At 39.5% G+C, this 27,954-nt stretch overlaps 2 protein-coding genes across 4 annotated transcripts; one reads left to right on the top strand and one right to left on the bottom strand.

Moving 5' to 3' along the window:
* Window positions 1-797: 797 nt before the first annotated feature.
* On the bottom strand, window positions 798-2,209 carry GPR15 (G protein-coupled receptor 15). Its single transcript, XM_039221232.1, has one exon. It carries the CDS (start codon window positions 2,172-2,174, stop codon window positions 1,092-1,094), a length of 1,083 nt encoding a protein of 360 aa, XP_039077163.1. The 5' UTR covers window positions 2,175-2,209; the 3' UTR covers window positions 798-1,091.
* On the top strand, window positions 2,022-18,995 carry CLDND1 (claudin domain containing 1). Of its 3 annotated transcripts, XM_039221235.1 has the most exons (6): window positions 2,022-2,081; window positions 8,137-8,346; window positions 12,166-12,475; window positions 14,562-14,669; window positions 17,269-17,406; window positions 17,560-18,995. In XM_039221235.1, exons 3-6 carry the CDS (start codon window positions 12,184-12,186, stop codon window positions 17,778-17,780), a joined length of 759 nt encoding a protein of 252 aa, XP_039077166.1. In that variant the 5' UTR covers window positions 2,022-2,081; window positions 8,137-8,346; window positions 12,166-12,183; the 3' UTR covers window positions 17,781-18,995. The 3 variants fall into 3 exon arrangements, with proteins under 3 accessions (XP_039077166.1, XP_039077165.1, XP_039077164.1); XM_039221234.1 differs by lacking the exons at window positions 2,022-2,081; window positions 8,137-8,346 and adding an exon at window positions 10,357-10,468; XM_039221233.1 differs by lacking the exons at window positions 2,022-2,081; window positions 8,137-8,346 and adding an exon at window positions 11,896-11,939.
* Window positions 18,996-27,954: the final 8,959 nt, after the last annotated feature.

Below are 27,954 nucleotides of genomic sequence, written 5' to 3'. Positions count from 1 at the left end.
CTTCAAAGTCTTTAAAAGGAATATAGGTACGAGTAGACTTAATAAATATTTATTGGGTGAAAGAATTCAGGAAAGTCTCTGGGTTTGGAAACATGTATATAATATATCAGTAACATCTTCAGTATGTATTTTTCACTTCAATGAAATACAGAGCATCCTGTCTTCCTATATTGCTGAATTAAGTCTTGAAATTATATACACCAAGCAAATGATACTATAATGTGTAGCACTAATATTTTATTTAAAATACAAAATGATCCTATATAACTGAAACAAAGTCTTGAAATTATATACACCAAGCAAATGATGCTATAGAAAATGGGTAGCATGAACATTTTACTTAAAATACAAGATGATAATACACATGATGATGTAACTAAGCATTTGATGACCTCCAATTATATTAGTAGTTACATTTTCATTTGATAACTTAATAACTAGTACTTAAAAGCATGCAATTAAAGCAAAGTCATATCCTAATTTATGAAATCAATGAAAACAAGAGGGTAGTAAAACCCTCTTGAAAGGTAGTTACTATGCCATTATAATGAGATACATTTTTACCAGTATATCTTACAAGGAAAATAAAGGTCAAACTTTGCCCTGTGTTCTCTTGTTAAAATACTCTAGATGACCAGGTTATAAAGGAAGTTGCAAATCATAAACACAATACAGAATGATTTTATCCCCATGATTTTGTTGCCACTCCAAAGTTACTGTGAATGGCTTAGGGAGAAAGATAACATTGGAAGACGGTAAAGAATCACCATACAAAGTTCCAAAGATTAAGGCCAGACTCTTACTTTGTTACTCAGTAATAATTAATTAAAGGGCACAGGCATAGTTTTTGCTATGTGCATTGTTGCCACGTTTCTCACCAGATGAAAGTGGGCAGAACCCTTCAGATGTAAATTGAAGCCCAATATGAAGGGTGGTGTGGGTCAAGTTACCATGATTCTTGAGAGAGGAAAAGGCCTGAATGCACATTAACAATCATGAAGAAAGGAATTGATCCAAGCAGGAACCTTTAGGTCAGAGTTCAAGGCCTATAGGAGTCGTATTTTGCCTGGTAAACTTGATGGCAGTGACTTTTAGAGCGACACAGACCTCTTCCTCCTTCTGGCAGAATCCTCTACTTGAATGAAGTTAGAGAGAGCCTTAGGGAGGTGACTATCTGATGTCTCAGTGCTGCTCCCAAAGTCATAGTTCTTCAGGCAAGGGCACACGCAGTGCAAGATGGAGCGGCGGATGTAGCTGTCAAAGATATAGTAAATGAAAGGGTTGACACAGCTGTTGGCAAATGCCAACGGCCCACTCACCTCCATGCCCAGTTGGAGAAAAGATGAGGAAAAGTAGACTTCTTGCTGCAACCCAGAGACAATGGCCAGGAGCTTGAAAGTATTGAAGGGCAGCCAGGAGAAGACAAAGGCTGCCACGACAATAAAGATGATCTTTATGGATTTCCTCAGCTTTTTGTTATGTTTTCCTGACTGTTGATAATGGGCATACAGCTTCCTCATGATGCAACAGTAGCACGTCACAATGCTCACCAAAGGGACAAAGAAGGTAAAAATTAAGGCCACCAGGGACCAAGTCAGTTTAATTGGAGTAGCCCTCCTCTCTGCACAGTATGGCTTATCATCAATTAGGGTGAGCTCCCTGGACAGAAGAGTAGGCAAACCCAAAAGGCAGGAGATGAACCAGACACTGACACAGACTCCATAGGCACAGTCTCTCCTCCTGAATTTCCTGGATACAGCTGGGCACATGATGGCCAGGTAGCGGTCAACACTCATGCAGGTGAGCAAGAAGACACTGCAGTGCATGTTGACTGAGATCATGTAGGAGCTGCCTTTGCACAGGAAAGATCCTGTCCTCCACAGTCCTAAAGATGCTTCTTTATCCACCCAGAGCGGCAACGTGACAAGAAAAATGAAGTCAGACACAGCCAGGTTGGTGATGAAGATGTCGATCAGTCTTCGGCTGCCCCGTTTGAAGTGCAATGCACTCATGAGGACTAGGTTCCCCAGCACTCCAGTCAGGAACACAACTGTGTAAAAGATGGGAAGGAAGACAGATGTGTAAGCAGCATGGGAGTGGGTTTCCTCAATATCAGGATTTTGGCTCGTAGCATAGAAATATTCCACATAAAACGCAGTTGCTTCTGGGTTCATCACTAAAGATGAGCTGCCAGCTCTGATTACGTTTAGTTACCTAGGAAGTTTTTGTATAAATTTTAAAAACCTCAGGGCAGCTTCTTTTATATAGTGGCTGCCCCTTCCCCACCACCCCACCCCTTAAAAGATTTTGAGACAAGTATAAAAACAGAGATTAAAAAAACGCAGTTTCTACCAATCCTCAGAAAGAACACCACCCTGGTTGGTGTTTGGTGGTTGTGGTTGTGGTTTTCTTCATTTGCATTTGCTCTGGAGACTGGGGTGCTTTTTGACTTCTGTCTTCAAGATATTCAGTTTGTTTATTTAAATCCAGAAATTAGGAAATGAATTAACTTTTTTCCCTTACCTACTTTAAAGACATACTTTGATTTTCTGACGCTGAAAATCCTTTTGATCTGGCTTTCTGTTTCACATATTATTTTCTTTTACAATTTTAAAATGGATGATGACAAAGATACTTCTTTTATTCACATCATTGGTAAAAGGGAGGAAAATAGTCTTTCACTGAAGAAAGAGTGAATTGAAAATTTCCCAAGTCGTACCGGTCTACATCTACAGCAAGCATAATGATTCTAATGAAAGAATGAGATTCTTTCCCCCTATTTTGTTCTTTCGCTTTATGCATAATTAATCCTGTTTCATTCAATGCATTTTAAAAAATCCTCAAGAGACTGGGATCATGTCTTGTGCTGTTATTATTATTTTTAAAAATTTTCCACTGTCATTAACACAGTACCTTGCACATGAAAGATGCTTTGGAAATGTTAGTTTACTTGAATTATTCAGGAAGACTCTTGGTTTTGTGATCTAGTATAATCAGCAAGTATGTATTCTTTGTGGTTCAGCTGTAGGGATTGTTGTTATTTATGTAGCTTACAAACTCTTTTTTTTTTTTTAAGCTTATTTATTTTGAGAGAGAGATAGAAACAGAGTGCATGAACAGGGGAGGGGCAGAGAGAGAGGCAGGGAGAGAGAGAGAATCCCAAGCAGGCTCCGCACTGTCAGCAAAGAGATCTCTGTGAGGCTCCGACCCACAAACCCTGAGATTATGACATGAGCCAAAATCGAGAGTGGGCTGCTCAACTGACTGAGCCATTCAAGTGCCCTACAGTCTTATATCTGCTTTGGTAATTCAACCAGCCAAGTTCTCTTTTATTAGAATAAACATCCTTGATTAGGAGATTTTCTCTCTACCTTCATGTAACTACACTTCATCAGACTCTGGGTCCCCTCCGATCCTCTCTTGTTCACACCTCACTACTGTAGCAGTAATTTTTTAGCTTTTGAGCTACAGCTTTTTTTAAGTACCTCCACGTACCAGTGAACTTCGCTTTTGGGATGATTGACCTAGCAAAGAGACAGACCTCTAGTAAGTGACAGTATAATGGAGTTGCCAGTTCAGGCACTATAAAAGAAAGATTTGGGGTTCATTCAAAGCATTTGAGAAACAGACTAACATCAGACAGGTCCTATCGTAGTTTTCTCTCATTTGTTCCTTTTTATATTAGAAACACTATAGTGAACTATAAATTCTGAAATTGACTCCATTAATTTCAGTTCTTTTCTGGCCAAAGTAGCTTAAGACTCTTTCTTTCTCTCTTTCCCTTCATCTGGTTTCATTGTGAAAGTTACAGTTTTAGGCTGATATTATTGTCGCGTAGCAAATTGCATGCCTATGAATTAAAACACCATTGTTAAACATTTGGAGTCATTTCTACTGAGTTTTTATTTCTCTTGTAATTAATATATTGAAAAGACTGATCTTGCCTGCTGTACCCCTTTCTTGTCTCTTTTTCCTGATGTGTTCTAATGTGACCTCAGTCTCAGGCATGGGTGTGTAGGTCAGGGAAGGGTGAGGGCTCCCCTTATCTGGGCCAGCCCTAGCAAATCACTCAGAAGTTGATTTATGACTCGGCTCTGCCTTCCTTTGTTCCCCTAGCACCTCTGGGTTGTTCATAGGGGGCACATATTTCCCTAAGTATAGGCTGTAGACGAGAAAAACTAATTAATGCTTTGACATTTCTGGGATAGAAATCTTTCCCACTGAGTAAGCCTTAAATATTTAATGTCATCGTTTATTTGTCAAATAGTTTGTAGTAGGACAATATTTACTTGACAAGGATTGATGGGGTAAACATATAATATTTAAACACTATATTTATATATATCTCTATATATTTATAGATATATATAAATATATAATATAAATATAAATATCTATATATACCTATATTTTTATTGTGTCTCAAGAATTCCAATAAATGTATGATAAAATAGAAAAAAGTTCATTCTAGAGAAAAATGTCTGGCCTACATTTATTCTGCAGGACTTAAATTTTCTTTTAGCATTCAACAGTTGTTGGCTTGTTGACTTAAACTTTCTCAGATAGATCTGACTCCCTCACTAAACTGGAGCAGTTGTGAACCATATGTCTTTATACAGTCACTTTGGAATATGGCAGTAGTATGTTGCAATGTGAGAATATCCACCATGGATCAAAACTCTCCTGGAACCCAAGTCAGAAAACAAAATGTTTTTAGGCAAAAAGGAAAAAACAGCCTAGTCCTGGGCTTTTAATAACTCAGTTCAAAACAATTATAAGACAGAACCCACAATAAAAGCCAACTAGATAAAGTAGGGGAAGCCATAGGTCTTTTTTTTTTTTATGTTCCTTTATTTTTGAGAGAGAGAGAGAGAGAGACAGCACACGTGCAAGTGGGGGAAGGGCAGAGAGAGATGGAGACAGAATCTGAAACAGCCTCCAGGCTCTAAGCTGTCTAGAATGGCAAGATCATGACCTAGGCCAAAGTTAGACACTTAACCAATTGAGCCACCCAGGCTCCCCGAGGAAGCCATAGTTCTAAACAAACTTTTAGAACTTTGAATGCTCTTTGAAATAAACATGAGGATACTAACAATAAATAACCGACTACACATAGACCAAAACTCAGAAACAACACTGGATATCATAAGCCTGTGAAAAGGCAGCAAGAACAAGGTGATGGCAAAAAAAGAGAGTAAGATGTAAAAACTGAATGACAGCACACACACAGATACCCTCTTTTTAAGAATTGCTTTCCTAGAAAAAAATGTTCAACTTTGCTTTATTATATAAGTACATAAATATACTTTATATTCAAATTTATGTGTTATGCTTTCCATCCTTAGCAGGGTAATTACTTCCACCTTTGTGTTCTCTAAGAAATTTCCCAATACTGCTTATTAAGTTCTCATGTCTTCATTTCACATGGTTAGTTATTTTGATCATGAGGAACTTGAAAAGCAAGGCTATCCATTACCTCTTCGTCATCTCTGACATAGAGGAGTTAGATAACTGAAGTATTCTTTGGACTCTCAAAGCTATGTTTTGAACCGGTGGATGCCAGGCCACTTTACCCCTTTAGAGTCACCTGGGTGCCTCCTAAACTGTAGTTTTCTGAACCCTGTCCCAGAAATACTAAATCAGAATCATATGGGGGCAACTCCAGGTGACTCCTAACAAGGTTGCTTGTTAACATTTAACAAGCCTCCAAGGTGATTCTTACACACACTAAAGTTTAGAATCACTGTTCTAATTTATATATCTTCACCAACTTTATATGCCATGCTTTGGTATTATTTTGGCTAACTTTTTTTTTAAGCTTCAAAATCACTTCTAAACTCGAATTTCTTAGCAATCTTCGAGCCTGGATCTTAGAAAATTTCCAGAATTAATTTAGACTTCTGGGCCTTCCCTATTCTGCATCTCAAATCCTGAGATATGTTCAGGATTGCATCAAATGTTGAAGATGGGGGAGAGTCAGGTATTGACCACTGAAATGCCTGCTCAGGTGAATATATTATTATCTATCACACAGCGCTAGCCGTGACTTCGCAGACTGTGCTTCACAGGCAGGCTGAAGAGTTTGTGAGTACAGCCACCCTAATTGGCATTATGGCATATTCTGCTTCTGCTTTTCCCCCTGTCAATCACTCTGACCCCTATTAGGTAGGGATTAATCAGATCATATAACCAATAGCACAGCAGAAAGAAATCTCTATTCATCCACTCTGCCGATTTGTTCCTGAATAAGTGGCAAAGATTATGAAGCAAAGTATTTGTTTTTTATTAATCTTATTACAGTGATTACATATCATTTCTTAGAAACACTCTCTTGTCCATTTCTTACTTGAATATCATGAAGTGTATAACCAGTTAAACAGTCCAGTTTAAGAGATCAGTTTATTCTAAGTCTCAGTAGCTTTTTTATTTGGACAGTTACTTGGAGAGTTTACTGTAATGTAATGTAATCTATTATGCCAAATTAATCGGCATGTATTTGCTGTTATCAGTGTCCTCCACCACTTCACTTATTAGATTATTTCCCTTGGTACCCCATATTTACATAAACAAAAGTGGTGTTATTATTTTAAGCACATATACTTTACACTTCTTCGTAACAGTTGATTTAATCTGGATTTAGGTTTTGCATAAGAAAAATTGTGTTTACTTCTATTGATGTCCCTGGTACCCAGCACAGTGTCTGGCATACAATAGGTGGTTAACTAATATTTGTAGATCTGGACTGATTTAGTCTTGAATTTTGATTTATTTTCAATGAATAGGGATGTTTCACAAATTCCTTAGCTTCCTTTTTCCATGATTACTGTTTATCGCGGAAACAGCAATGGTCCGTGTTGCTGTATCTTTTCTAATCAGAATGCATAGAGCCTTCGTCCTTTTCCTTTGTCCGTCTGCATTTCCCACTATCTCTGTCTTGTACATTGACTAGCCTGGAAGTGTAGGACATGGAGATCTCCCAACGAAACTTGAACACTGTGGCCCTATCGCAACTATGTTTTGGAGTTACATTATTCTTCTTCCAGCAGAACGGAATTTTATGAATCATAAAATTTTAGAGCTTCAAGTAGTATCATGATCATCCAGCATAACCATTTTGTGAATGAGGACACTGAGACTCAGAAAGGGTCATTTACTAAAGACTCACATGGATGACATTAAAATAGAGAACAATTTAACTTTAAACTTCTCACTTACATTTGGTCCATTCACTGTCTTTCAAAAGCATGGACATCTAAACAATATAGTTTGGTGGCATTGGCAGGAATTGCTAAAAGGAAAGAACCATTTTAGATGCACTTTTCTATTAATTTTGCCATTGTTGTATAGTGAATGGGTACAAGGAAATTCAAAGATTGATGCATTTTTTTCTGAGGAAGTTTATTGATTGAAAACCGCAGCTTGCATATATATCTATTTTCCTCCTTTTTGCCTTCCAAAATTTATAAGGAAAACAACCAGGAGAAAATTATATGAGAAAAACATAATGTATATATATCTTTCTTAAGGTAACTTTTAGTTTTAAAAAGATGTGATTAAAAATGTAATTTAAGTATATGAGGGAATTTGGTATTGAAGGGGATTCTTGCAAACGGAGTTATTACCTAAGCACATTATATAAACAAGTTATATTATCTGCATATCTAGGTTTTCAGCTGTTGGGTTTATTTAAAACATAGTGTAACCATAATACCTTCGCTCTGATACTAGAACCATCATTAACAAATCAAGCCAGAGGTCTAATTCCACTTTAGTTTTAAATCTAAATTTCATCATCTGTACTTAGTTGCACTAAATCATCTCTTATTTGTGAAATATGTCAGGCTAGCTACTGTTTCCGAAAGAGCAGAGTAAGGAATGGGAGCAGAAATTTAACTCCATTGATGTATTAAGGATTTGTTTTGCCTGCCCACACCTCAACCAAGCACCTATAACACAAGACACCCAAGATTCAGAGAACGAGAAATATGGTTATGTGATTGTTGGTACTGGTGCAGTGAGGCAGTTTGAGTCCTCCTTGCTGAGTGGGCAGGATGGTCACAACCTCACACATGCAGACACTTCCAGGTGCGCCCTAAATTGGTGAGTGGAATGTAAATGTGTCTTGTGTGTTTCTAGGCATTCTACAGACTGGATGGATGAAAGCAGCCTCCTTCTCTGCAGGCTTTCCCAGAAACATCTACCTCCTAAATCACGAAGATTTATGAATGCTATGAGCCTGGACTGGGAATGTTTTGAGTGGAGCTCAGCAAGGATGCCTGAAATGTGGTCGTGGCAAGTCTTTCCTAGTCATCTGCAGTTAGCTTCGAGGTTCATAAACCCCCCGAAGTAAGCAGGACACCTACCTCTATAAATGGCTTAGTTCCAGTTTCTAGGGGAATTGGGAGCATTTTGATACTGTTTATATTGACCTTAACCAAATATAGATATTCAACAAATATTTGCAAATACTAATAATTTAATGATTGTTTACTATGCCCCAGGCCCTGTGCTGGACATTTTACATGCATTTTTTTTTTTCATTTAATCCCGACAATGTCACTTGGGATAGGGAGTTTATCAACATTCACATTTTGGAGAAAAGAAAACTACAACTTAAGAGGTTAACTAACTTGTCTAATGTCACAAAACTAGTTCGTGCACCCCATTATCCAAGCTTGATAAGTCGGTTATTCACCCTAGGCTTGGCTTCCTTGACTATGAATTGAAGTAGCGTCTTCCTCTTTCAAACTTCCCTTCCACCTAGATTTATCTACCATGTGACTTCACCAGCCGGGTGGTTCTGAAGGTAGGGGATTTCTGATGAAGGCCAACGGACAAGAATATTTTCTGGTGCATGAATGAATTTAGGAATCAAATTGCATACTAACAGTTTGCTTGGGCATCTCCACCACTTTCTCTAGTTGGTGCGTCTGACAAAGTTCTCCTTTGGTCAGGCATTATACATGAACATCCAGTCATATTTTAATATCATATTTGGTTACTAACTTATTTTATTTATATGCTAGATATGAATATCAGTTTGCCAACTCTGGTGAAAGAAGTAGAACTACAGACAGAAAAACAGATACTATGCCTTCAATCTGTCAGGATGGTAGAAATTTAGTATCAACTTTGTGGTAAATTCCAACACATCTGGGGATGGAGTAGAGTTTGAGAGCTTTTCTGGTCCTTGAGTTAGCTTTCTCTGTATCTGTTGAGAAATCCATCATTTACTGGTCTTAGGCCATGTTCATGGGTCCACATGAATTACTGCAAAGATTTCTCTGCTTTGTATCCATGAATTTCTGTGCAATACTTGAAGGCTTAGACTCATTTTGTTACCGCTGTGACACATGGCCATCTGCAATCTCAGAGGCTGTCCATGACCTTATCTGCTTAAGGCAATATTCCTTCAAACTGAGTCTTTTTCACACTACATAAATAATTTTTTAAATTCACATTTTTGACATATCTGTTACCCTCAGTATTATTCTAACTTAATATTTTTCTTTAATTAACTGGAACTTATTTTAAAGTGAAACTTTACTGGTGCACCTGAGTGGTTCAGTCCACTAATCATCTTACTGGATCCTTGATTTTGGCTCAGGTCATGATCTTACCAGTTAGTGAGTTGCAGTTCCTGCATCCAGCTCTCTGCTGAGAGCACAGATCCTGCTTGGGATTCTCTTTCTCCCCCTCTCTCTATTCCTCCCCCACTTGTGCTCTCTCTCAAAATAAATAAAATAAATATTTTTTAAAAAGTATTAAAAAGAAACTCTACAGTAATAAATAGAAAATGTGTATCACGTGCTTATAAAGAGAAGATAGCCATTAACATAAATTACACGAAATTATACGAAGCTCAAACATTACTCTCTAGGTAGATACCGTCAAGTCACATGCTTCTTAGTCTAAACGTCAGCAATAAATCCAGAAAGACTATCTGCTTCAGTGGGAGTGAGATTGTGGGAGAGGACGTAAATGGGTTAATATCTCAAAAGTATCTTATTGCTGTTGACATGTTTAGAGGTAGGGCTATGTGACAGGGAGAGCACAAGAGTGGAAAACCTGTTATATAAGTCACGATCAATGACTGGCGGTGACCAGAGACAGGTCGCCTTTGTGGACCTTGCTCCTTCCTTCATGAAATATAAGATTACATTAGCCCAGACGTCCCTTTTGCGCACCTACTTTCCCTCCGGAGTTGAACTACATCCCCCACAATGCACCGCGCGCGGCCCCAGGAATGCGGACCGCTGCTGCCTCCCGCCGCTTTCCTTCTGTCCCTCCTACAACTCCCACAAGCCCCCTCGGCGCCGGGCCTAGGCCCATCCCCGGGTGGAGGCGGAGGCGCGGGAGTTATGGAGGGGGCGGGATCTGCAGGGAAGTGCGTCAGAGGAGGCGCGGGGAGAGTAGGGTGCTGTGGTCTGAGCTTGAGGGTGAAGCTGGCGGAGCAGGAGAATGGGCGGTGAGTGAGCCGGGTCGGCGTCTCTGGGCAGGGGTCGCGTAGCCGTTGGATGTTCAGCAGTTTGAACAGGGGCGCATCCCCGGGAGCGGCCCGGCTGGGCGGGTGCCCAACCGCAGCGCTGCGGCGGGGGTTTTCCCTCGGCCGAGTGGTCTGGGGAGGGGCCTGGTCGCGTACCTGGGGACCCTGGCCTGGGGTGACAGTGGACTGCGGGGCGCCAGCCCTGGCTTGCCTCGACCTCCCCCGGCTCGGGAGTGCGCTCTGCGAGGTGATAGCGCCAGTTGTCCGGCCTGGGTAAACAGCCGCTCTCGGTGCCGGGACCTTTTAAGGTCATTTGAGAGCACCGGGATGAAAGAGGCTTAGAAGGAACAAGAATACAAAACCAACTTCTGGAGTTATTGTTAATCAGTGTAATTGCCCCGATCTCTAGTATGTCACACTTCCTGTCTTCCAAACTCAGCAGCCCCAGTTTGCGAGCCTGTTTTCTTGAGCCTTTGTAAGGTGTTTGGTGCGGTCACGGTGTATATTTGCAGGATTTGACTCAGCTTGATCCTTCTTGAGTCATTTTACTGCGGCCATTTACTACTACTGCTGTTGAGTCCTGTCCACGCCTATGTGTGGTAGAGCCCCTCCCTAAGGAATGTGGTGAAAACCTCCTGAGGAGGGAAGGCAACCTGGCTACGTGCGGGTGCGTGACAGTCTCCAGGACTCTCTAACGTAGCTTATTCAGACTGTTATGTTACCATATATGGGAGACAAAAGAGCAAAAATTGTACAAAAGACAACNCCCCCCCCCCCCCGCTCTGGGGGCTCGGCCTTTTGGGTCTTAGCCCGCTGAATAAAGCTGCTTCCTGGAAAGAAAACCCTGTGTCCCAACTCTCTCTCTGCGAGAATCCTGCTACATTGGGAGTGTTCATATTCTGCCCAATTCAGTTTTCCTTCTGGCGGAGGGGGAATCATTTAGTTTACAGATGAGGAGATTCAAAAGTGTAAGGAATGGCGAGAGTAGTTAGCAGTGGAGAATTTGGCAGCGTAAGGGAATTTTCCTTAGCTTTAATAGATTAAGAGCAGATTGCTATCTAGCATTATTATAGTTACTGTTCTCTTTGCTATTCTGCGTACGCAGAACTACCTTTCTCTGTGGGTTAACAAACATCTCAACTTTATGTTTTCCAAATAGCTCCTGACTCTTAACCTTGGTTTAGAAGGTTTTCCTCTTCAGAGGAAACTGGGAGGAGCCAACTTCCTCTGCTTCCCTTTCTAATGCTCTGTTCACAGCAAACCCAGAAAACTTAATGCTCTGCAGCTTGTATAAAAATTTAGTCTATAATGAAGAGTATATGTATGGTACACTGCTGACTCTGAGCATGTCTGCTGTTTGTATCTGTAATGTGTATGTCCATTTCAGTGTTGTCTGTTTTAGTGTGCAGGTGATAGACTAGAGAACAAGACCTCTGTCTCCGTAGCATCCTGGGTATGTGAGCATTCAATAAGTACTTTCATAATAATGAGTTTTATTTTGAACTTAATTAAGAACATGCTTGCCTTTACTTATTTTTATTCTGTAATGATTATATATTACTTTAAGGGCCAAGGGATTGGGGAATAGGATAAAGGGTGCTTTTGTGATAATTCCTTTCAAAATAACCTCTATTTGCCCATGAAGTCTAACATTTCTTCTTTCTCCAACTTTTAAACAGAGCAGTCTGAATGCCAGAATGGATAACCGTTTTGCTACAGCATTTGTAATTGCTTGTGTGCTTAGCCTCATTTCCACCATCTACATGGCAGCCTCAATTGGCACAGACTTCTGGTATGAATATCGAAGTCCAGTTCAAGAAAATTCCAGTGATTTGAACAAAAGCATCTGGACCGACTTCGGTAGTGATGAGGCAGATGAAAAGACTTATAATGATGCACTTTTCCGATTTAATGGCACAGTAGGATTGTGGAGACGGTGTATCACTATACCTCAAAACACATATTGGTATAGCCCACCAGAAAGGACAGGTATTTCTCTTATTTAACTTCTGTCTCCTTTACCTACTTAATAATAAAGTGATGATGATGGCCCAGTTATGTATTAGCAGGTTTGTGGGTTCTTTATCTCTCCAAAGAAATAAATCTATGTGTCTCTTCTCTCTCTATCACTTTTCTCTGCCCATCTTCCATAAATTACCATGATACTCATTACTATTGGTTGGATAAGTAACTGTTCTTATCGTGGGAAAGCCAGTTTAAATCTCTGTATTTACCCAGTGAAATTCTTTTTATTAATCTCACATATGTCATGAGGAAACAATTGGAAAAGTACATTGGAAGACTTTAAGTATTTGGTAACTGGTGAAAAAATTAGTATCAAATCAAATCAACACATATGAATTAATAATCTTTTATGTGTTAGGTATGTTTTAGTGGTTATTATCATTTGCCTCGTGAATCTTAAAGAATATAATTTGATCCAACTCTACATTTAAATCTGTGCATATCTGAGTCTTTCAGAACAACTTGATAGAGTTTGCAGGTTAAAAGTACGCATTACAGAAATAAAAATCTAAGAAATTGTCTCATTTATTTTGCAAGCATTCTTACCATTAAAAAAATTTAATTACCAATTACTGAAATGGAAACTTTAGAACTGTTTCTAAGGAACAGCTTTACAACTTGTTTCTATTTATGAACTACTTCTGTTGACCACTTAGTGGGAAGCATTGTATTCAAATCACAGCACAGCAGGTTGGAGTTACCATACATCAGGAGGACAATAGTTGTGATTATATAATGGTAAAAAGAAAGTAGTAGGGGAAGGGGGTTGGTTAAAATTAATTGTAAGTGTTCATTTCTACTTAATGAGAGCATAGGCGCACTTGATGTTTGAATCTTACCCATCGTTTATCATTCATTCAATAAATATTTATTTCATGCCTCCATATTTCATGTAGTACATCAGGGAAAAAATATCTTTAGTCCTAGGGAGCTAACCTTCTTGTAAGGGATGCATGCAGTAAACTGAATAAATAAGTATAATAGTATAAACAGTAGTTAATTATGTAGTATGTTAGATGACACGTGCAATGAAAAGAATGCAGCAAAATACAGGGGATTTGGAATATGCAGGGAAGTGGATGTTGGTGGGGATAAGTTATAATATTCAGTAGTATAGGCAGGATAGACTTCAACAAAAAGACATTACTTGAGTAAAGTCTTGATGTAGGTGGAGGAGTTGGCTCTATGGAAGATTGCAGAGGTAGGGGCAGTCGTTTAGGTTGGACCGAGCAGCTACTGCAAAGGCCTTATGGTGGGAGCACGCCTGCATTAGTGAAGGACCAGCAGGGAAGCCACTGGGCTGGAATGGACGGTGAGGAGGGGAGAGTTGGGAATGCTGTCAGAACCGTACTCTGGGGGTAAGAGTAGGGCAAACCTTGCAAGATTCTCTAGGCATGATGAGGGCTTTGGTTTTTACTCCAAATGTGAAGGAGCACTGTGGAGCTTTGAGCAGAGGAGAAGTGATCTGGTCACCTACACGGACGTTTTGAAAACCGATAGATACTAGGCAAAAGTGGAAGCCAGGAGGCTTTTGCACTAATTCAGGTGAGAGAGGATTGTGACTTAGACCATGGTGGTAGCACTGAGCAGTGGCTGGATTCTAGATTTTAGAAGGTGGGTCCTCGAGGATTTCCTGGTGCATATGGGCAACAATGACTAAAGTTTCTGGTCTGAGGAACCAGAAGGATGGAATTGTCATTACCTGAGATGGGGGAAGACAGCTGGGGGGAGTAGGTTTGGGGGAGAAGATCAAAGTTCCTATTTATTTGTCTTCTCCTCCTGCCTAGTCTTCTTGCATATCTATTCTCATTCATTTTACTGCCCTGACTTTTTTTCCCCCTTGTACCTTTGTCTTAAGCCCACTGCTGAGAACCACTGGCATCCATTGAGCATCAGTGAATCTTGTGTGTCACTCGAGGCCAAAGAGGTTGCTGTCCTCTGGGAACATCTTTGTTTATCACTTTTTATTTTAGAGAATAATTACTGAAAGGGATTTTTGTTAAATGTTTATAATTAAAACAACAAGCAGTCATTGTTATTCGTGTTCCAGGGTCATTTGATGTCACAAAATGTGTGAGTTTCACGCTAAATGAGCAGTTCATGGAGAAATTTGTTGATCCTGGAAACCACAATAGTGGGATTGATCTGCTTCGGACCTGTGAGTACACTGATTTCAGCAGGACAGTTGGGACAAAAAGGAAATAATTTTGCCATTTGTTGATTTCTGTTTTGGGAACAAGATGAATCAGTATGTCATGTCAACTTGAAATAAGATCTCTAATGGTATCCTGATGAACTCTCTTCTGTTGATAACATATTTTAAGGTTAGATACATACTTAACTAATTGCGAATATGAAGTTCACAGAAGCAGCTAATACATTAGATGACAGAATCTAGACCTCCGTAAAAGATGTTATTAGTGGGTCCTTTTGAAGAGTAAATTTAATAGGGATAAATAATAAATTCCTGTATTTGAGTTAAGCATTTCAGCTACCTGAGTTCAGATAGGGATATGTAAAAAATGTTGACTCTAAGCAATATGAGTCAACTAAAGATTAGGGCTACCAAAAAATGTTTATCTAGCTATAGGTGGAAATAATTCTTAAACATCAAAAAGAAATGAAAGTATTTATTAGAAGCATTCTATTCCTTGATGGTCACACTGCCTAGGAAATACTGTCTTAAGATTTGGACTTGGTTTTCGGGCTGTAGAGACTTAACTGGAGCTTGTCCAAAAGAATGACCATGTCATGAGAGGAAGCCATGAAATGGCGAGTATGGTTGACCCTTGAACAATGTAGGGGTTAAGAGCACCGACCCCTCCACGCAGTCGAAAATCTGCATATAACTTTTGACTACCCAAAACATTACTAAGTCTACTGTTGATCAGAAGCCTTACCATAACATAAAACAGTTGACTGACACATATTGTGTATAGTACATGTATTATATGGCGCATTCTTACATTAAGTAAGTTAGAGAAAAGAAAATGTTATTAAAATCATAAGTAAGAATACATTTAAAGTATATTCTGTTAAAAATCTGCATCTAGGGGCGCCTGGGTGGCTTAGTCGGTTGAGCGTCCGACTTTCGCTTAGGTCATGATCTCGCGGTTTGTGGGTTCTAGCCCCGTGTCGGGCTCTGTGCTGACTGCCAGCTCAGAGCCTGGAGCCTGTTTCAGTCTGTGACTCCCTCTCTCTCTGACCCTCCCCTGCTCACGCTGTCTCTCTCTCTCTCCTAGAAATAAATAAAACATTAAAAAAAAAAAATCTCCATCTAAGTCCACTGCACATTTAAAGATGTTTTAAAAAAAGTTTTATTTTATTTTCGAGAGTGAGAGAGACAGAGCACAAGTAGCAGAGGACAGAGAGAGAGAGGGAGACACAATCCAAAGTAGGCTCCAGGCTCTGAGCTTGTCTGCACAGAGCCTGACAATGCGGCTCGAGCTCATGAACTACAAGATTATTACCTGAGCTGAAGTCGGATGCTCAACTGACTGAGCCACCCAGGTGCCCTTCAACCTGCATTTTTTTTTTTTTAATTCTTTTTAGTGTTTATGTTTGAGAGAGAGAGAGTGTGAGTGGGGGAGGGACAGACAGCGAGGGAGACACAGAATCTGAAACAGGCTCTAGGCTCCCAGCTGTTGTCACAGAACCTGATGCGGGGTTCAAATTCACAAACCGCAAGATCATGACCTGAGCTGAAGTTGGATGCCTAACCGACTAAGCCACCCAGGCACCCCTCAACCTGCACATTTAAACCCGATTTTCTATTGCAAATGTATAAGAAATTTATTTCCAACAGTTTGAAGGCAGGTTGGAGAAAAGACTTTTATGTAGTTCCAGAAAGTAAAACTAGCACTATAAGGTAGAATTTGGCTTAGAGTTGATATTAATACACTACTAATAATCCAAGTAATATAAGAACAGAAGGGAGTACTTTGTAAGGTCACCAGCTTTCTTCCCACAGCTGTTGTGATTTATAATTAAAACTGCCATTTATTGAGTGTGGAGATCCTCTGCTTTGTGTTTTATGTATATTCTTTCAACAGGTCTTTTAGAATCACCATTCATTTACTTGTTATTCTCGCCTTGAGATTTTTTTTTTAATTTTTAATTTTTTACATTTTTTATTTATTTTTGAGAGACAGAGTGTGAACTGGGGAGGGGAAGAAAGAGAGGGAGACACAGAATCTGAAACAGGCTCCAGGCTCTGAGCTAGTTGTCAGCACAAAGCCCGATGCGGGGCTCGAACCCAAGAACCGTGAGATCCTGACCTTAGCCGGAGTTGGATGCTCAACCGACTGAGCCACTCAGGCGCCCCATCGCCTTGAGATTTTATAAGGACTTAGATTCATTCGTATGTAGAGCTAGAAGGTTTTGCTTTAAATGCTGGCTCTCCCACTTACGGTTTTACCTTGTACAAGTTATGTATACTTCTTTCCTCGGTTTCCTCATTCATAAAATGGAGACAATAGTAGCACCTCTTCACAGGGATGTTGGGAGGATTAACACACGATGCAGGTGTAGAACAGTGCCTGACACATAGTAAGCCCTTGGTAATAGTTAACTGTTAGTGTCCTTTTACTTTTATCAGGACAAAGGTAGCATCCTGTTGAACAAAGTCCTTTAGAAAAGAAACCTCAGTATTAAAGTATTCCTTTCTTCTTTCTGAGAGAAGATCTAATTAAAAATTGCCATTGTGAAAACACTGTCTAAAATCATGGTACCACTTCTTTCTTCTCTTTCAAAATCAGATCTTTGGCGTTGCCAGTTCCTCTTACCTTTTGTCAGTCTGGGTTTGATGTGCTTTGGGGCCGTGATTGGACTTTGTGCTTGCATCTGCCGGAGTTTGTACCCCACCATTGCCACAGGCATTCTGCATCTCCTTGCAGGTGGGTCTTGTCAGGATACTTTTTCCCCTTTTCCTGTGTTCCACAGAGACCAAAGAGTCAAAATTCGTAAACATTCACACAGTACCACCCTGTTGTGTTGCCTGAGGAGCTCTTACTGTGCTCTTACCTGGTTGTGTTTTGTCTTCCTCCAAGGGCTGTGCACACTGGGCTCGGTGAGTTGTTATGTTGCTGGGATTGAACTTCTCCACCAGAAGCTAGAGCTACCTGAGAACGTGTCTGGTGAATTTGGATGGTCCTTCTGCCTGGCCTGTGTCTCAGCTCCCCTACAGTTCATGGCTTCTGCCCTCTTCATCTGGGCTGCTCACACCAACCGGAAAGAGTATACCTTAATGAAGGCCTATCGTGTGGCATGAGTGGGAAGCTGCCTGCTTTGCAAAAAAATTGCCATTTTTATTATTTTTTTAATATTAATATATTCTCTTGTCTCCCCTCCCATTGTTTTTAATTTAATTTTTTTGAGTGGATATACCATTTTATCCTGAAAATCTATTTATTCACACAGACAGTTGTTTCTTAATACCACTAAAATGTATATGGATTATTCCAAATGATTCCATCTTTTAAACAAACTAATGTAGGTTCAGAGTCCAGAGAGCGAGAAATGGGTAGATGCTTGGCACAAACTTGTGAAAGAAAATTGATAGTAGGAAACTGACCCAAAGCAAGTCCTACTGATGTGTGTTAGACATTTCAGTACATAACTGTCAGTTCAACTAGAAACTCTTTAAGTGTCTTTGGGAAACCTTTCATTGTCAAAACTTAATGGTCACTGTGCTGTTGTAGATAGTCAGCTAGAAGTATTAGTGCTGTTTTCAGAGACTTAAGCTATATGAAATAAGGAGATTATCTGAGAGCCTTTTTCCCAAATTTTGGTATTTAGTTTCATTCAGGGTGAAGTATGGCAGCTGTTTATCTATACTGGGTCTGTCTGCAAGAAAGGAAGTGAAAATACAGTGTTTACTTGAAATTTTAACTTTGTAACTACAGGAATTCTAATTCAGCCAGACAAGAGGATTAACCTTAGTTTACTTTACCCTTTTTTGTATTTTTTTTTTAAACTCTCCCTTAGTATGTCAATAGGATTTTCAATACCACCAAACCATTTTGGGTTTTTGCTCCTTGCCTCTTCACACATCAGGCTTAAGCGTGCTTTCTTTCTAAAAGTACTTTGGGGTCACAGAGTAAAATTCTCCAACTGCTGTCTGTGTATTCCAGCTCAGTACCATAAAGAAGGTTCCACTGTAATGACCCTTGGGAGCTAGGAAAACTACCACAAGACCTAAAACTTTGGCTGGTCATTAACTTCCAACTACGGTCTTTATTTCTTGTGGTGAAATGATGTGCCTTTCCTTGCCTAAATCCCTTCCTGGTGTGTATCAACATTATTTAACATCTAATTCAGTCATTTTTTTATAAATATGTCTATAAACATTGAACTTTAAAAAAAAAATCTTATTTACTTATTCCATTACTGTAGCACTTGACAGATTTTAAAAAATGTAACAGTAATTTCTTACAATATCCTAAATCTGTCTTTTTTAAAAAATAAAAAATGAGAAGAAACTCAATATTGTATAGTGTCTGAGTTGATTTAAATCCCAGGATATTTATTTTAGGGTAAAGAAGTATAGGAATCTGAATGAGGATCTCTGTGGTTCTCTGGAAAATGCATTGTTGCTAGGGTCTCTGTTTTATCTGCCAAAAAATATGGGAACCCTTATGCCCATTAGAAACAAGACACTCTTTATCCCTATGTTTCAGTTTTGACATGTGTTTTCAAAGTAGTTTTGTGACCTCTATGTATCGTATTTAATGTGGCTAGAGTTTCACTAAGCCATTTAATGGCTGTGGCTGTTTGTATTCTATAGTAAAGAAATAATCAAGTCAGTTTCTGACTTAAAGCCAGTATTACTCTGCTGCCAATTATTACCAGTGTGGTTATTGGCTATCAGTTTTCTACCTCTTCTGAACTCTTGAAGTTTCACTGCCTTTCAGTACCTTCTGTGAAAGGCAGAAAAGGTAACTAAACACACAAAACACTTGGGGATGGAATTTTAAAATTCTTGACCAACATGACATTTTCTGTTGGGAAGTTACTTATTTTAGACAGTGTCCCTGCCATTTGTCCCTGCAAATTTGTCTCTGATTGTCAGTCCAACACCAGTCTCTCACATGCACTGTGAAAACACCGTCAGAATTGGACTTGTGAGTTACAGGCTCACTGGAAGCCTCTGTGAGTATGGAAAGCCAGCACCAGAAGCTCTGGTGTTGAATATGTGTCATAGTTGGTATTTTGAGCACATTTCAGAATACCTGAGGTCATGTTTTTCTTTGGAACATAAACGGCTGTGTTGTTTCATTTGTTGTGAAAATTAGTTTTTCAGCTGTCTCTTGTTCTAATCAGGTAGAGCCATATGAAATTGCTGATATTTGACCATTTTTTGATTAAAACTAATGACAAAATCAGTGGCAAGCAAAGTTTCACTAACCACTTTTCACCTAATCTTCGAAAACAACCCCCAAAGTAAAAATTTAATTTTCAGGTTTTTTCAGAACATGAGTTTCATGGTAATTTAAGAAACATGTTTGAATTTTTTTTAATGTTTATTTTTGAGAGAGAGAGAGTGTGTGAGTGGGGATGGGGTAGAGAGAGAGATGGGGACACAGAATCCGAAGCAGGCTCCAAGCTCTGAGCTGTCAGCACAGAGCCCGACGCAGGGCTCAAACTCAAGAACTGTGAGATCATGACCTGAGCAGAAGTTGGACATTTAACTGACTGAGCCACTCAGGTGCCCCTAAAGAAACGTGTTTTAAAATCTTAATTTTATTGTTCCTAATCTCATTAAATGATGTGAGTATCTTTTACATCCTTTTCTGTCAAAAGATTCATTTCAAAAAATTTTAAGGTATAGCCATAAAATCAGTAAAAGTTGAAACAAAAAGGGCAGAATAATCCTAGTAGAATTTATTTGTTCAGTTAACACTGTGTGTCTACTATCTATGTCATAATACTCTAGGGTCTCAATAACTTAATATAATAGTAATGTGTTTGGGGAGCCTGGGTGGCTCAGTTGCTTAAGCATCTGACTTCGGTTCAGGTCATGGTCTCATGGTTCATGAGTTTGAATCCCATGTTGGGCTTTGTGCTGACAGCTCAGAGCCTGGATCCTGCTTCAAATTCTGGGTCTCCCTCTCTCTTTTTAGCCCACCCCCATGCTCATGCTCTGTCTCGAAAATAAACAAACATTAAAAAAAATTTTTTTTTAAATAGTAATGTGTTATGCTTTACCTGCTTAAAGTGTTTCTGTGTTATGTGTTTCTGTGTGTGTGTGTTGAGGGGAGGGAACAAAGTTGATAAGTCACTTAAAGGTGAACTGATTTAGTCATACCAGTGAGAAGAATGAGATGGCTATAGGATAGATCAATTTAGTTTACCCGTTCCAGAAACGTCAGCAAACTGCAGACTAGCACTATTAGAGTTTATAATATAGATCCAGATATCTTCATTTGACTGTAAGAAGATAGTGTGAGGGCATTTTAAGAAGCAAGCCTCATGTAAACTTTCACCAGAAATGAAAACAATCTGTTGAATTAACCTGATTTTGCCAGTTAAAATACTTCCCGAGATTTCCTGGCTACTACATGGGCGCAGCTCTGAAGATGCAAGTTGTAATTTCACAAGCTTGATGGAGCTCTGTGCTGGCAGACCTGGGTGGGGTCCTGTCCTTTCAGCGCTCTCTACTCATAAGGGAATCATGAATCATACTTCGAAAAGAGAGGAATAAAACAAGGAAATGAATCTGTGCATAGGACTTATTTTTCTGTTGCTCATCAGGTGTTCCCACATACAATTGTAACAAGATACATTTTCCCTTGGATCAAATTGTGATAATGCCAGTGTCCTGCAAATTCATCATATGATAACTTTAAATTGCAAAAGGAATAGATTATTTGCTCTATAGAGGAAATTGCCTCACGAGTCATTTAAATGCTCTTCAGTGCTAAAAATTCTATGAGCAAAGTTAATACATTATTGGACATGTTAACATTTCCACACTTTAAGCAAATTTACATAAAGTGACATCTGATTTATATTACTTTATACCTTGGCAGAGTTTTAAAAATATGAAATATGGAGGAAAAGATTATTCTCTTTCTGTTTGTCTTCACCTTTTAAAAACACCTGGGTTGTTGAGTAATGCATCACCTTTTATCTTCTGACTCAGTGTCTCCGGGTGTGAACTTGACCTCAGCTCTCTTGCAGCCTTTCTGGCCCTCCCTGTCTCCCAGCCTTCTGTTCTTGTTTCCCTCTATGCAGCTTGTGTTGTGGTTGTTGTGTTTACAAGCAACTTAGACTCTCTTGTTCCCATAACCTCCCAAGGCCCCTTCCTTCACTTTCCATAGGCTGGCTCATCTTCATGGATGTGCTATCCAGTTTTTTCCTCAGTGTCAAGATACCAAGGATGCCTGTTCAAACTATTAAGCTGATTCTGTTTAAAATGTGATGCTCTTTGACTTTAGCTGCTCGACAGTTTTAACTATCTCCGACTGATTTATTAATACTCCGTACCACACATTCTCCAAATCTCTACAAAAGTTAGCTGTTGGAAACACTCTTCGTCCTCAAATTCCATGGAAGGAGTTTTATGTTTTTCTTTCATGAGAGAATATTGGAATGAAGTCTTCCAGTTTCTCTAACCATTTTTGCTCCCCCCTAAAAAACGAGGGATATATTATGATTGGAGGTATTGCTAGGATTATGGCATCCACAGAAAAGCATAATGTGTGATGGTTAAGGATCTAGCTTATAAGACAGAATACTAAATTTGTAATTCCAGGTCTGCCCCTTAGCCTTTCCAAGCTCCACTTTCCCTGTCTGTGAAATGTTAGGATTTTCATACCTGCCTTATAGAGTTGCAGTGAGGATTATGTAAATTGCTGCACATAAAATAGCCCCTCGAAACATGCTAGTTGTGACCGGCTATATGAAGCGGGGATGAGGTTACCAAGCCTAGAAAGCAGTGGTTCTCAGCCTAGGCCGCACATGGGGCAAAAAATATTTGTGCTAGAGATTTTCTGATTTATTTGGTCTGGGGTGTGGCCAGGTCACTGTGTGTGTGTGTTTTTTTTTAATCTTTCAAAGTGATTCCAGTGGGTAACTATGTTTGAAAACTATATTTGAAACTACATTTAAAAGCAAGAACCTGGGTGGTTCAGTCGCTTAAGAACCACTCTTGATTTCAGCTCAGGTCACCTTATGGTTCATGAATTGGACTCCTTGCATTGGGCTCCGTGCTGGCAGTGTGGAGCTTGCTTGGGATGCTCTCCCTCCCTCTCTCTGCTCCTCCTCTGCTTGTGTGCACACACTCTCTCTCTCCCTCAAAATAAATAAGTAAACTTAAAAAAAATAAACAAAAGCAAGAAATAGGATTCTCTCTCTCCTAGACAGATTGTGAGAGACAGTAGGCTCTGTTAAGTAAACAGACCTGGAACAGTGCCTGCTTTCTAGAAGCCATTTCTTTCCTGTGCTTCCTAGTACTCTCTTCTGCTGATCACTGGCTCTTTGAGACAGGTCCCAGTCCATCACACCACTGCTGGTTGAAGATGTGTATGAAGAGTGTGCCTGCAAACCGAATCCACTCCTATGCCTCATGCTAAGGTTCAGATTTGGCAGGAGGTATTAGGAAGCCTTGTTTGTTTTGCCTTCCCTTCCAGATTACTTTCTTTAATCCAGTACTTCCAGGGACCCTGTACTTTGGAGTGATTAGGCCTCCATAAATAAAGGGAATACTTTGATCCCTGTCTGGTTATCAATTCACTGTATTCCTACCCTGTTGGTTGGAATCACACAGAACAGGGGCACCTGGGTGGCTCAGTTGGTTAAGCATCTGACTCTTGATTTCAGATCAGTCATGATCTCACGGGTCGGTGAGATCAAGCCCCACATCAGGCTCTGCACTGACAGCATGGAGCCTGCTTGGGATTCTCTCTCCCCCTACCCCACTCATGCTCTCTCTCTCAAAATAAATAGACCTTAGGGGAAAAAAAATCACCCAGGACAGAGACATGAGTGATTGACATTAACCTCTACACATGCCTGAAGTGCTTGAGAATGGACATATAAAATGAGGATAAAATAGTATGTGCCTTGGCCTTGATAGGTTATTGTAACAGCAGTTACAGCTGCTGTGTCTTGTCCTGTGACTGTGGTCCAGTGCCGATTAGGGCTGGGGCTGGGGCTGGGACTACATTGATGGAGACAGTCTAGTTTCCAGTTTCAGGTTCATTTCAAAACAGACAGAGCTTCATTCACTACATGGGCTTTTAAACCAGTCTTGCATATCAAAGTGGAAGACTTTTTAAAGCTTCTATTTTTATCCTTTGTCTCAAATGAGACCGCACTAATGTGAGATCTCTGTTTTTTCAATGATTTTGCTAAACATCGGTTGGTGATTTAAGATTAGGTGCATCAAAAATCTTTCCTTATCTTGTTGAAATTGGATCCATATCCATTGACGGAACAGGAAGAACTTGGATTTCTGTGGCTTATTCTCAGGCTCCTAAAATCAACTACTACCACCTGCAATGCAATTTGATTTGGATGGTTCATTTTAAGTGCTAAGCATGGCAACGGATTTCAGGAACACACACCTTAAGTTCAACCTCTGGGTATTATTCACAAGTACTTATAATAAGTTGCAGAGTGGCACTTGTTGCCCAGGACTTGAGGGAGCATTTAAGGACATGTAAGATAAGAAATTAACCAGAGAAATTCTAGATAGATTTCAAACACTTGGGGTTATAAGCCCCTTCCAGCACTTATTTAGAGGCAGTAGAACCAATTTTATGATCCTAACTCTGCAACTGTCACCCTAGATAATGCTCCCACTTCCTCTGTGCTTGAAGTAAGAAGACGACTGGAGGAGAAAAGGGAAGAAGAGACCTGGGTCTCTGATGGAGGGTACTGTGGCCTTCCCCCCCTCCCCTCCTCCAGGGAAGGGAGGTACGGATTTCCTCCATCTACTAGACACCATTCTAGGTGAACAAGCAGAGCTACCGTCTAGTTACCTCTAGTTACTTCAAGACTTTCCCATCAACAGGAGCACCTGGGTGGCTCAGTCTGGCTGATCGACTTTGGCTCAGGTCATGATCTCACGGTTCATGGGTTTGAGCCATGCGTGGAAGGGCTGGAGCCTGTTTCAGATCTGTGTCTCCCTCACTCTCTTCCCCTCTCTGGCTCATGCTCTCTCTCTCAAAAATAAATAAACATTGGGAAGAAACTAAAAAAAAATTATTTAAAAAAAGATGATCACATCTACAGAACTTTTCTGGATTTAGACAGATCTACTTAAAATCCCAGCTCGTCCTTTTTACTGCTTGAGAAAGGCTCTTGAGGGATTCTGTGTCCCTCTCTCACTCTGCCCCCTCCCCTCGCTCATTGTCTGTCTGTCTCTCTCTCTCTCAAGAATAAATAAAACATTTAAAAAAATGAAAACAGAAACAAATAATCTCCATTTGAGTATTTTCATGATGCCTAAAAATTGGTATGCCCAGATTTAAACTCATCTTTCTTCTCATAATTTTTCCAGTTCCGATTTTATGTTTCTTTTATCATCTAGACATTCAGTGGTGACATCATCTTCAACTCCTCTTATTTCATAGCCTCATAGATCCTGTCAGTTACCAAGGCTTTTTGATTCTACTCCCATAATGTTTGTCTCACTAATAACTTCCTGTCCTACCCTGGTTCAGGCTACCGGATGACAGTAGCCTCTCTGCTGGTCTCCCTGCTGCTGCTCTTTCTTGTAATCCATTTTACACAACCTGCCAGCCTAATTTGCAAAAAGCATAGGTTTGATCATATCACCTTTTATTCAAAAACTTGAAATGACTCCATTGCTTATAGAAACAAACTAGAATAGTCTAGATTTAGTCTCACATCCAAGTTCTAACATTAGCTTGTTCTATCTTTCCAATATTTTCTGTTCCCCTCCTTTAGCTTCAGTCAAACTCACTATTGCTTGTTCCAGTTTGCATTTTCTTAGGTCCATGCTTCTTCTTATACTGTCTTTATTTCTGGAATACTATTCTACACATATCAAATCCTAATCATCAAAATTCATCACCAGGTAGAATAATTTAAAGCTCCTCTAGAATATCTTATTCTTTTGAACTACCTATAGCACACTGAATAACCTCTTTCTTGTGACTTTGGTCACTTTCTACCTTGCCTAACACTGATTAATACACATTCATCTTCTCTACTAGAATTTGTTGCCTATTTAATCTTTATATCTCCCAAAATCTTCCACATTGCCTTGCAAAGAGTAGTTGCTCAAAAAAATGAGAGGTTTCTGAGTGATAATCCTGGAAATTATTAGAAAGCCTGATTGTAAAAAAAAAAAAATGCTTGAAATTAAATTATCTAGAAAATAATTAGAAGCGATAGACAAAAACTCAAGTTTAATACATTGGAGGGAAAGCTCTGTAACAGGTCCTGCAAGGTAACTTTGAGATTTATAGATAGAGCTCCCCCAGCCTTAGCTAAAAGAAGATGTGGGTACGGTTCTTTTTCAATTGTGATGGAATGGACAATTTAACTTAAAAATTAACCTTTTGTAATTTTTTGCACATTTCATATAAAGAGATTGTAGTAGAAAATGTTTAAAGTTTTTATTGATTTGGTTAGAAGATAGAAATTCAGAACTAATAAAATATTGATCAAAGAAACTGAAGACGACACAAACAAATGTAAAGATATTCCATGCTCATGGATTAGAAGAACAAATATTATTGAAATATCCATACATCCCAATCTATAGAATTAGTGCAATCCCTATCAAAATATGAATAGCATTTTTCACAGAACTAGAACAAATAATCCTAAAATTTGTATGGAACCACAGAAGACTCTAAAGAGCAAAAGCAATCTTGAAAAAGAACAAGACTAGAGGTATCACAATCCCAGATTACAAGATATACTACAAAGTTGTAATCAGACAGTATGGGTCTGGCACACAAATAGACACATAGATTTATGAAACAGAATAGAGATCCCAGAAATAAATCCATACTTATAAGGTTAGTAAATCTTTGGCAAAGGAGGCAAGAATATGCAATGGGAAAAAGTCTCTTCAACAAAGGGTGCTGGGAAAACTGGACAGCTACATGCAAAAGAATAAAACTGGGCCACTTTCTTATACCATATACAATAATAAACTCAAAATGGGGGCACCTGAGTGGCTCAGTTGTTCATCTCAGGTCACCGTCTTGCAGTCTCACTTAACCGACTGAGCCACCCAGGCGCCCCATACATCCTCTATTTCAAAAATCAAAATTTTCCTCTAAGCAGGGGCTACATATTTAATTATAAATTTGGTTAAATAGAAGAAAAAAATGAAAGAGGGGAAGCACTGTGACGAATGATGTTCTATGGTGGTCAGTTATACTGAATATATTGTAAATATCCTGTACCATTTTCTTTCTTTAAAATTTTTTTAATGTTTATCTATTTTTGATAAGAGAGAAAGAGATAGCACAAGTGGGGAAGGGACAGAGAGGAGACCGAGTATCCAAGGCAGGCTCTGTGCTGATAGTAGAGAGCCTGATGTGGGCTCAAACCCACAAACTGTGAGATCATGACCTGAGCTGAAGTCGGATACTTAACCAATTGAGACACCCTTTCTTTCCTTCCTAAATAGCCTGCATTAGAAACATTTCTAAGGAGCAGGGATTGTGCCCATGTAATTCTTCTGACTGTGTGTAGCACTGTATCATTTCCTACACTAACAGGAGCTCAGTGCCTGCTTTCCTGGGGATGGCAAGTTGAAAGTTGATGCACTGTACAGGAAGGCTGAAGAGGACACTGGAGAGCAGTAGAAAGGAGGACAGGCCTCAGGGGAAATTATGCCAAAGATTTCACCTCTATGGTGGTCACAGCTTGCTTCTGCAGAATCCTTGTCACAATAAATTTTCATAATAAATTTCAGCATTACATTTGTTTCCTGTGATAATATAAGACCATGAGAGTGCTCAGGTGATGTGTATTTTTTGTTTTGTTTTGTTTTTGTTCTTGTTTTTGTTTTGTGGTGTGTTCTTTAAAGAGTCACATTTCCGGTGCAGACAACATAAAACTGGAAAGATAATTTGTTTCAGGGCCCCTGTCCCTTCCACTTTTAGTTCTGCTTCTTCCTGTCCAGCCTGGTATCCTCAGACTGCCCCTGGCCTTCCAGGAATCCCATATTTGGGGTGTTATCTGGCTTTTGGTGTGTGAGAATAATGACGCCTCATTCCCAGATTTGTTCCTCATTCCTCTGGGCTGTTTCCTTCTGAATCGCTGTCAAAACATGTATTGAATTGATTTGTGCTGTTGGGATAATGAGTCACACCTTCCAGGTAAGTTATTTCCGTTTTAACCTCTGGACTTCCAAGACCTTATTCTTAATTTTTTGTTTCCTGTCTTTCTCCTTTCCTGCTTGCCTCTCTTTCTTTCTTAATACAGTGTTTGAGGGTCTCAGTCGGTGCCAG

Source organism: Hyaena hyaena, unplaced genomic scaffold, assembly GCF_003009895.1.
Source record: "Hyaena hyaena isolate Hyena2069 unplaced genomic scaffold, ASM300989v1 scaffold_969, whole genome shotgun sequence".
Taxonomy (NCBI): Eukaryota; Metazoa; Chordata; class Mammalia; order Carnivora; family Hyaenidae; genus Hyaena; species Hyaena hyaena.
Note: the sequence above shows the minus strand (reverse complement) of the source record. Positions and strands in the feature narration are given on the sequence as shown.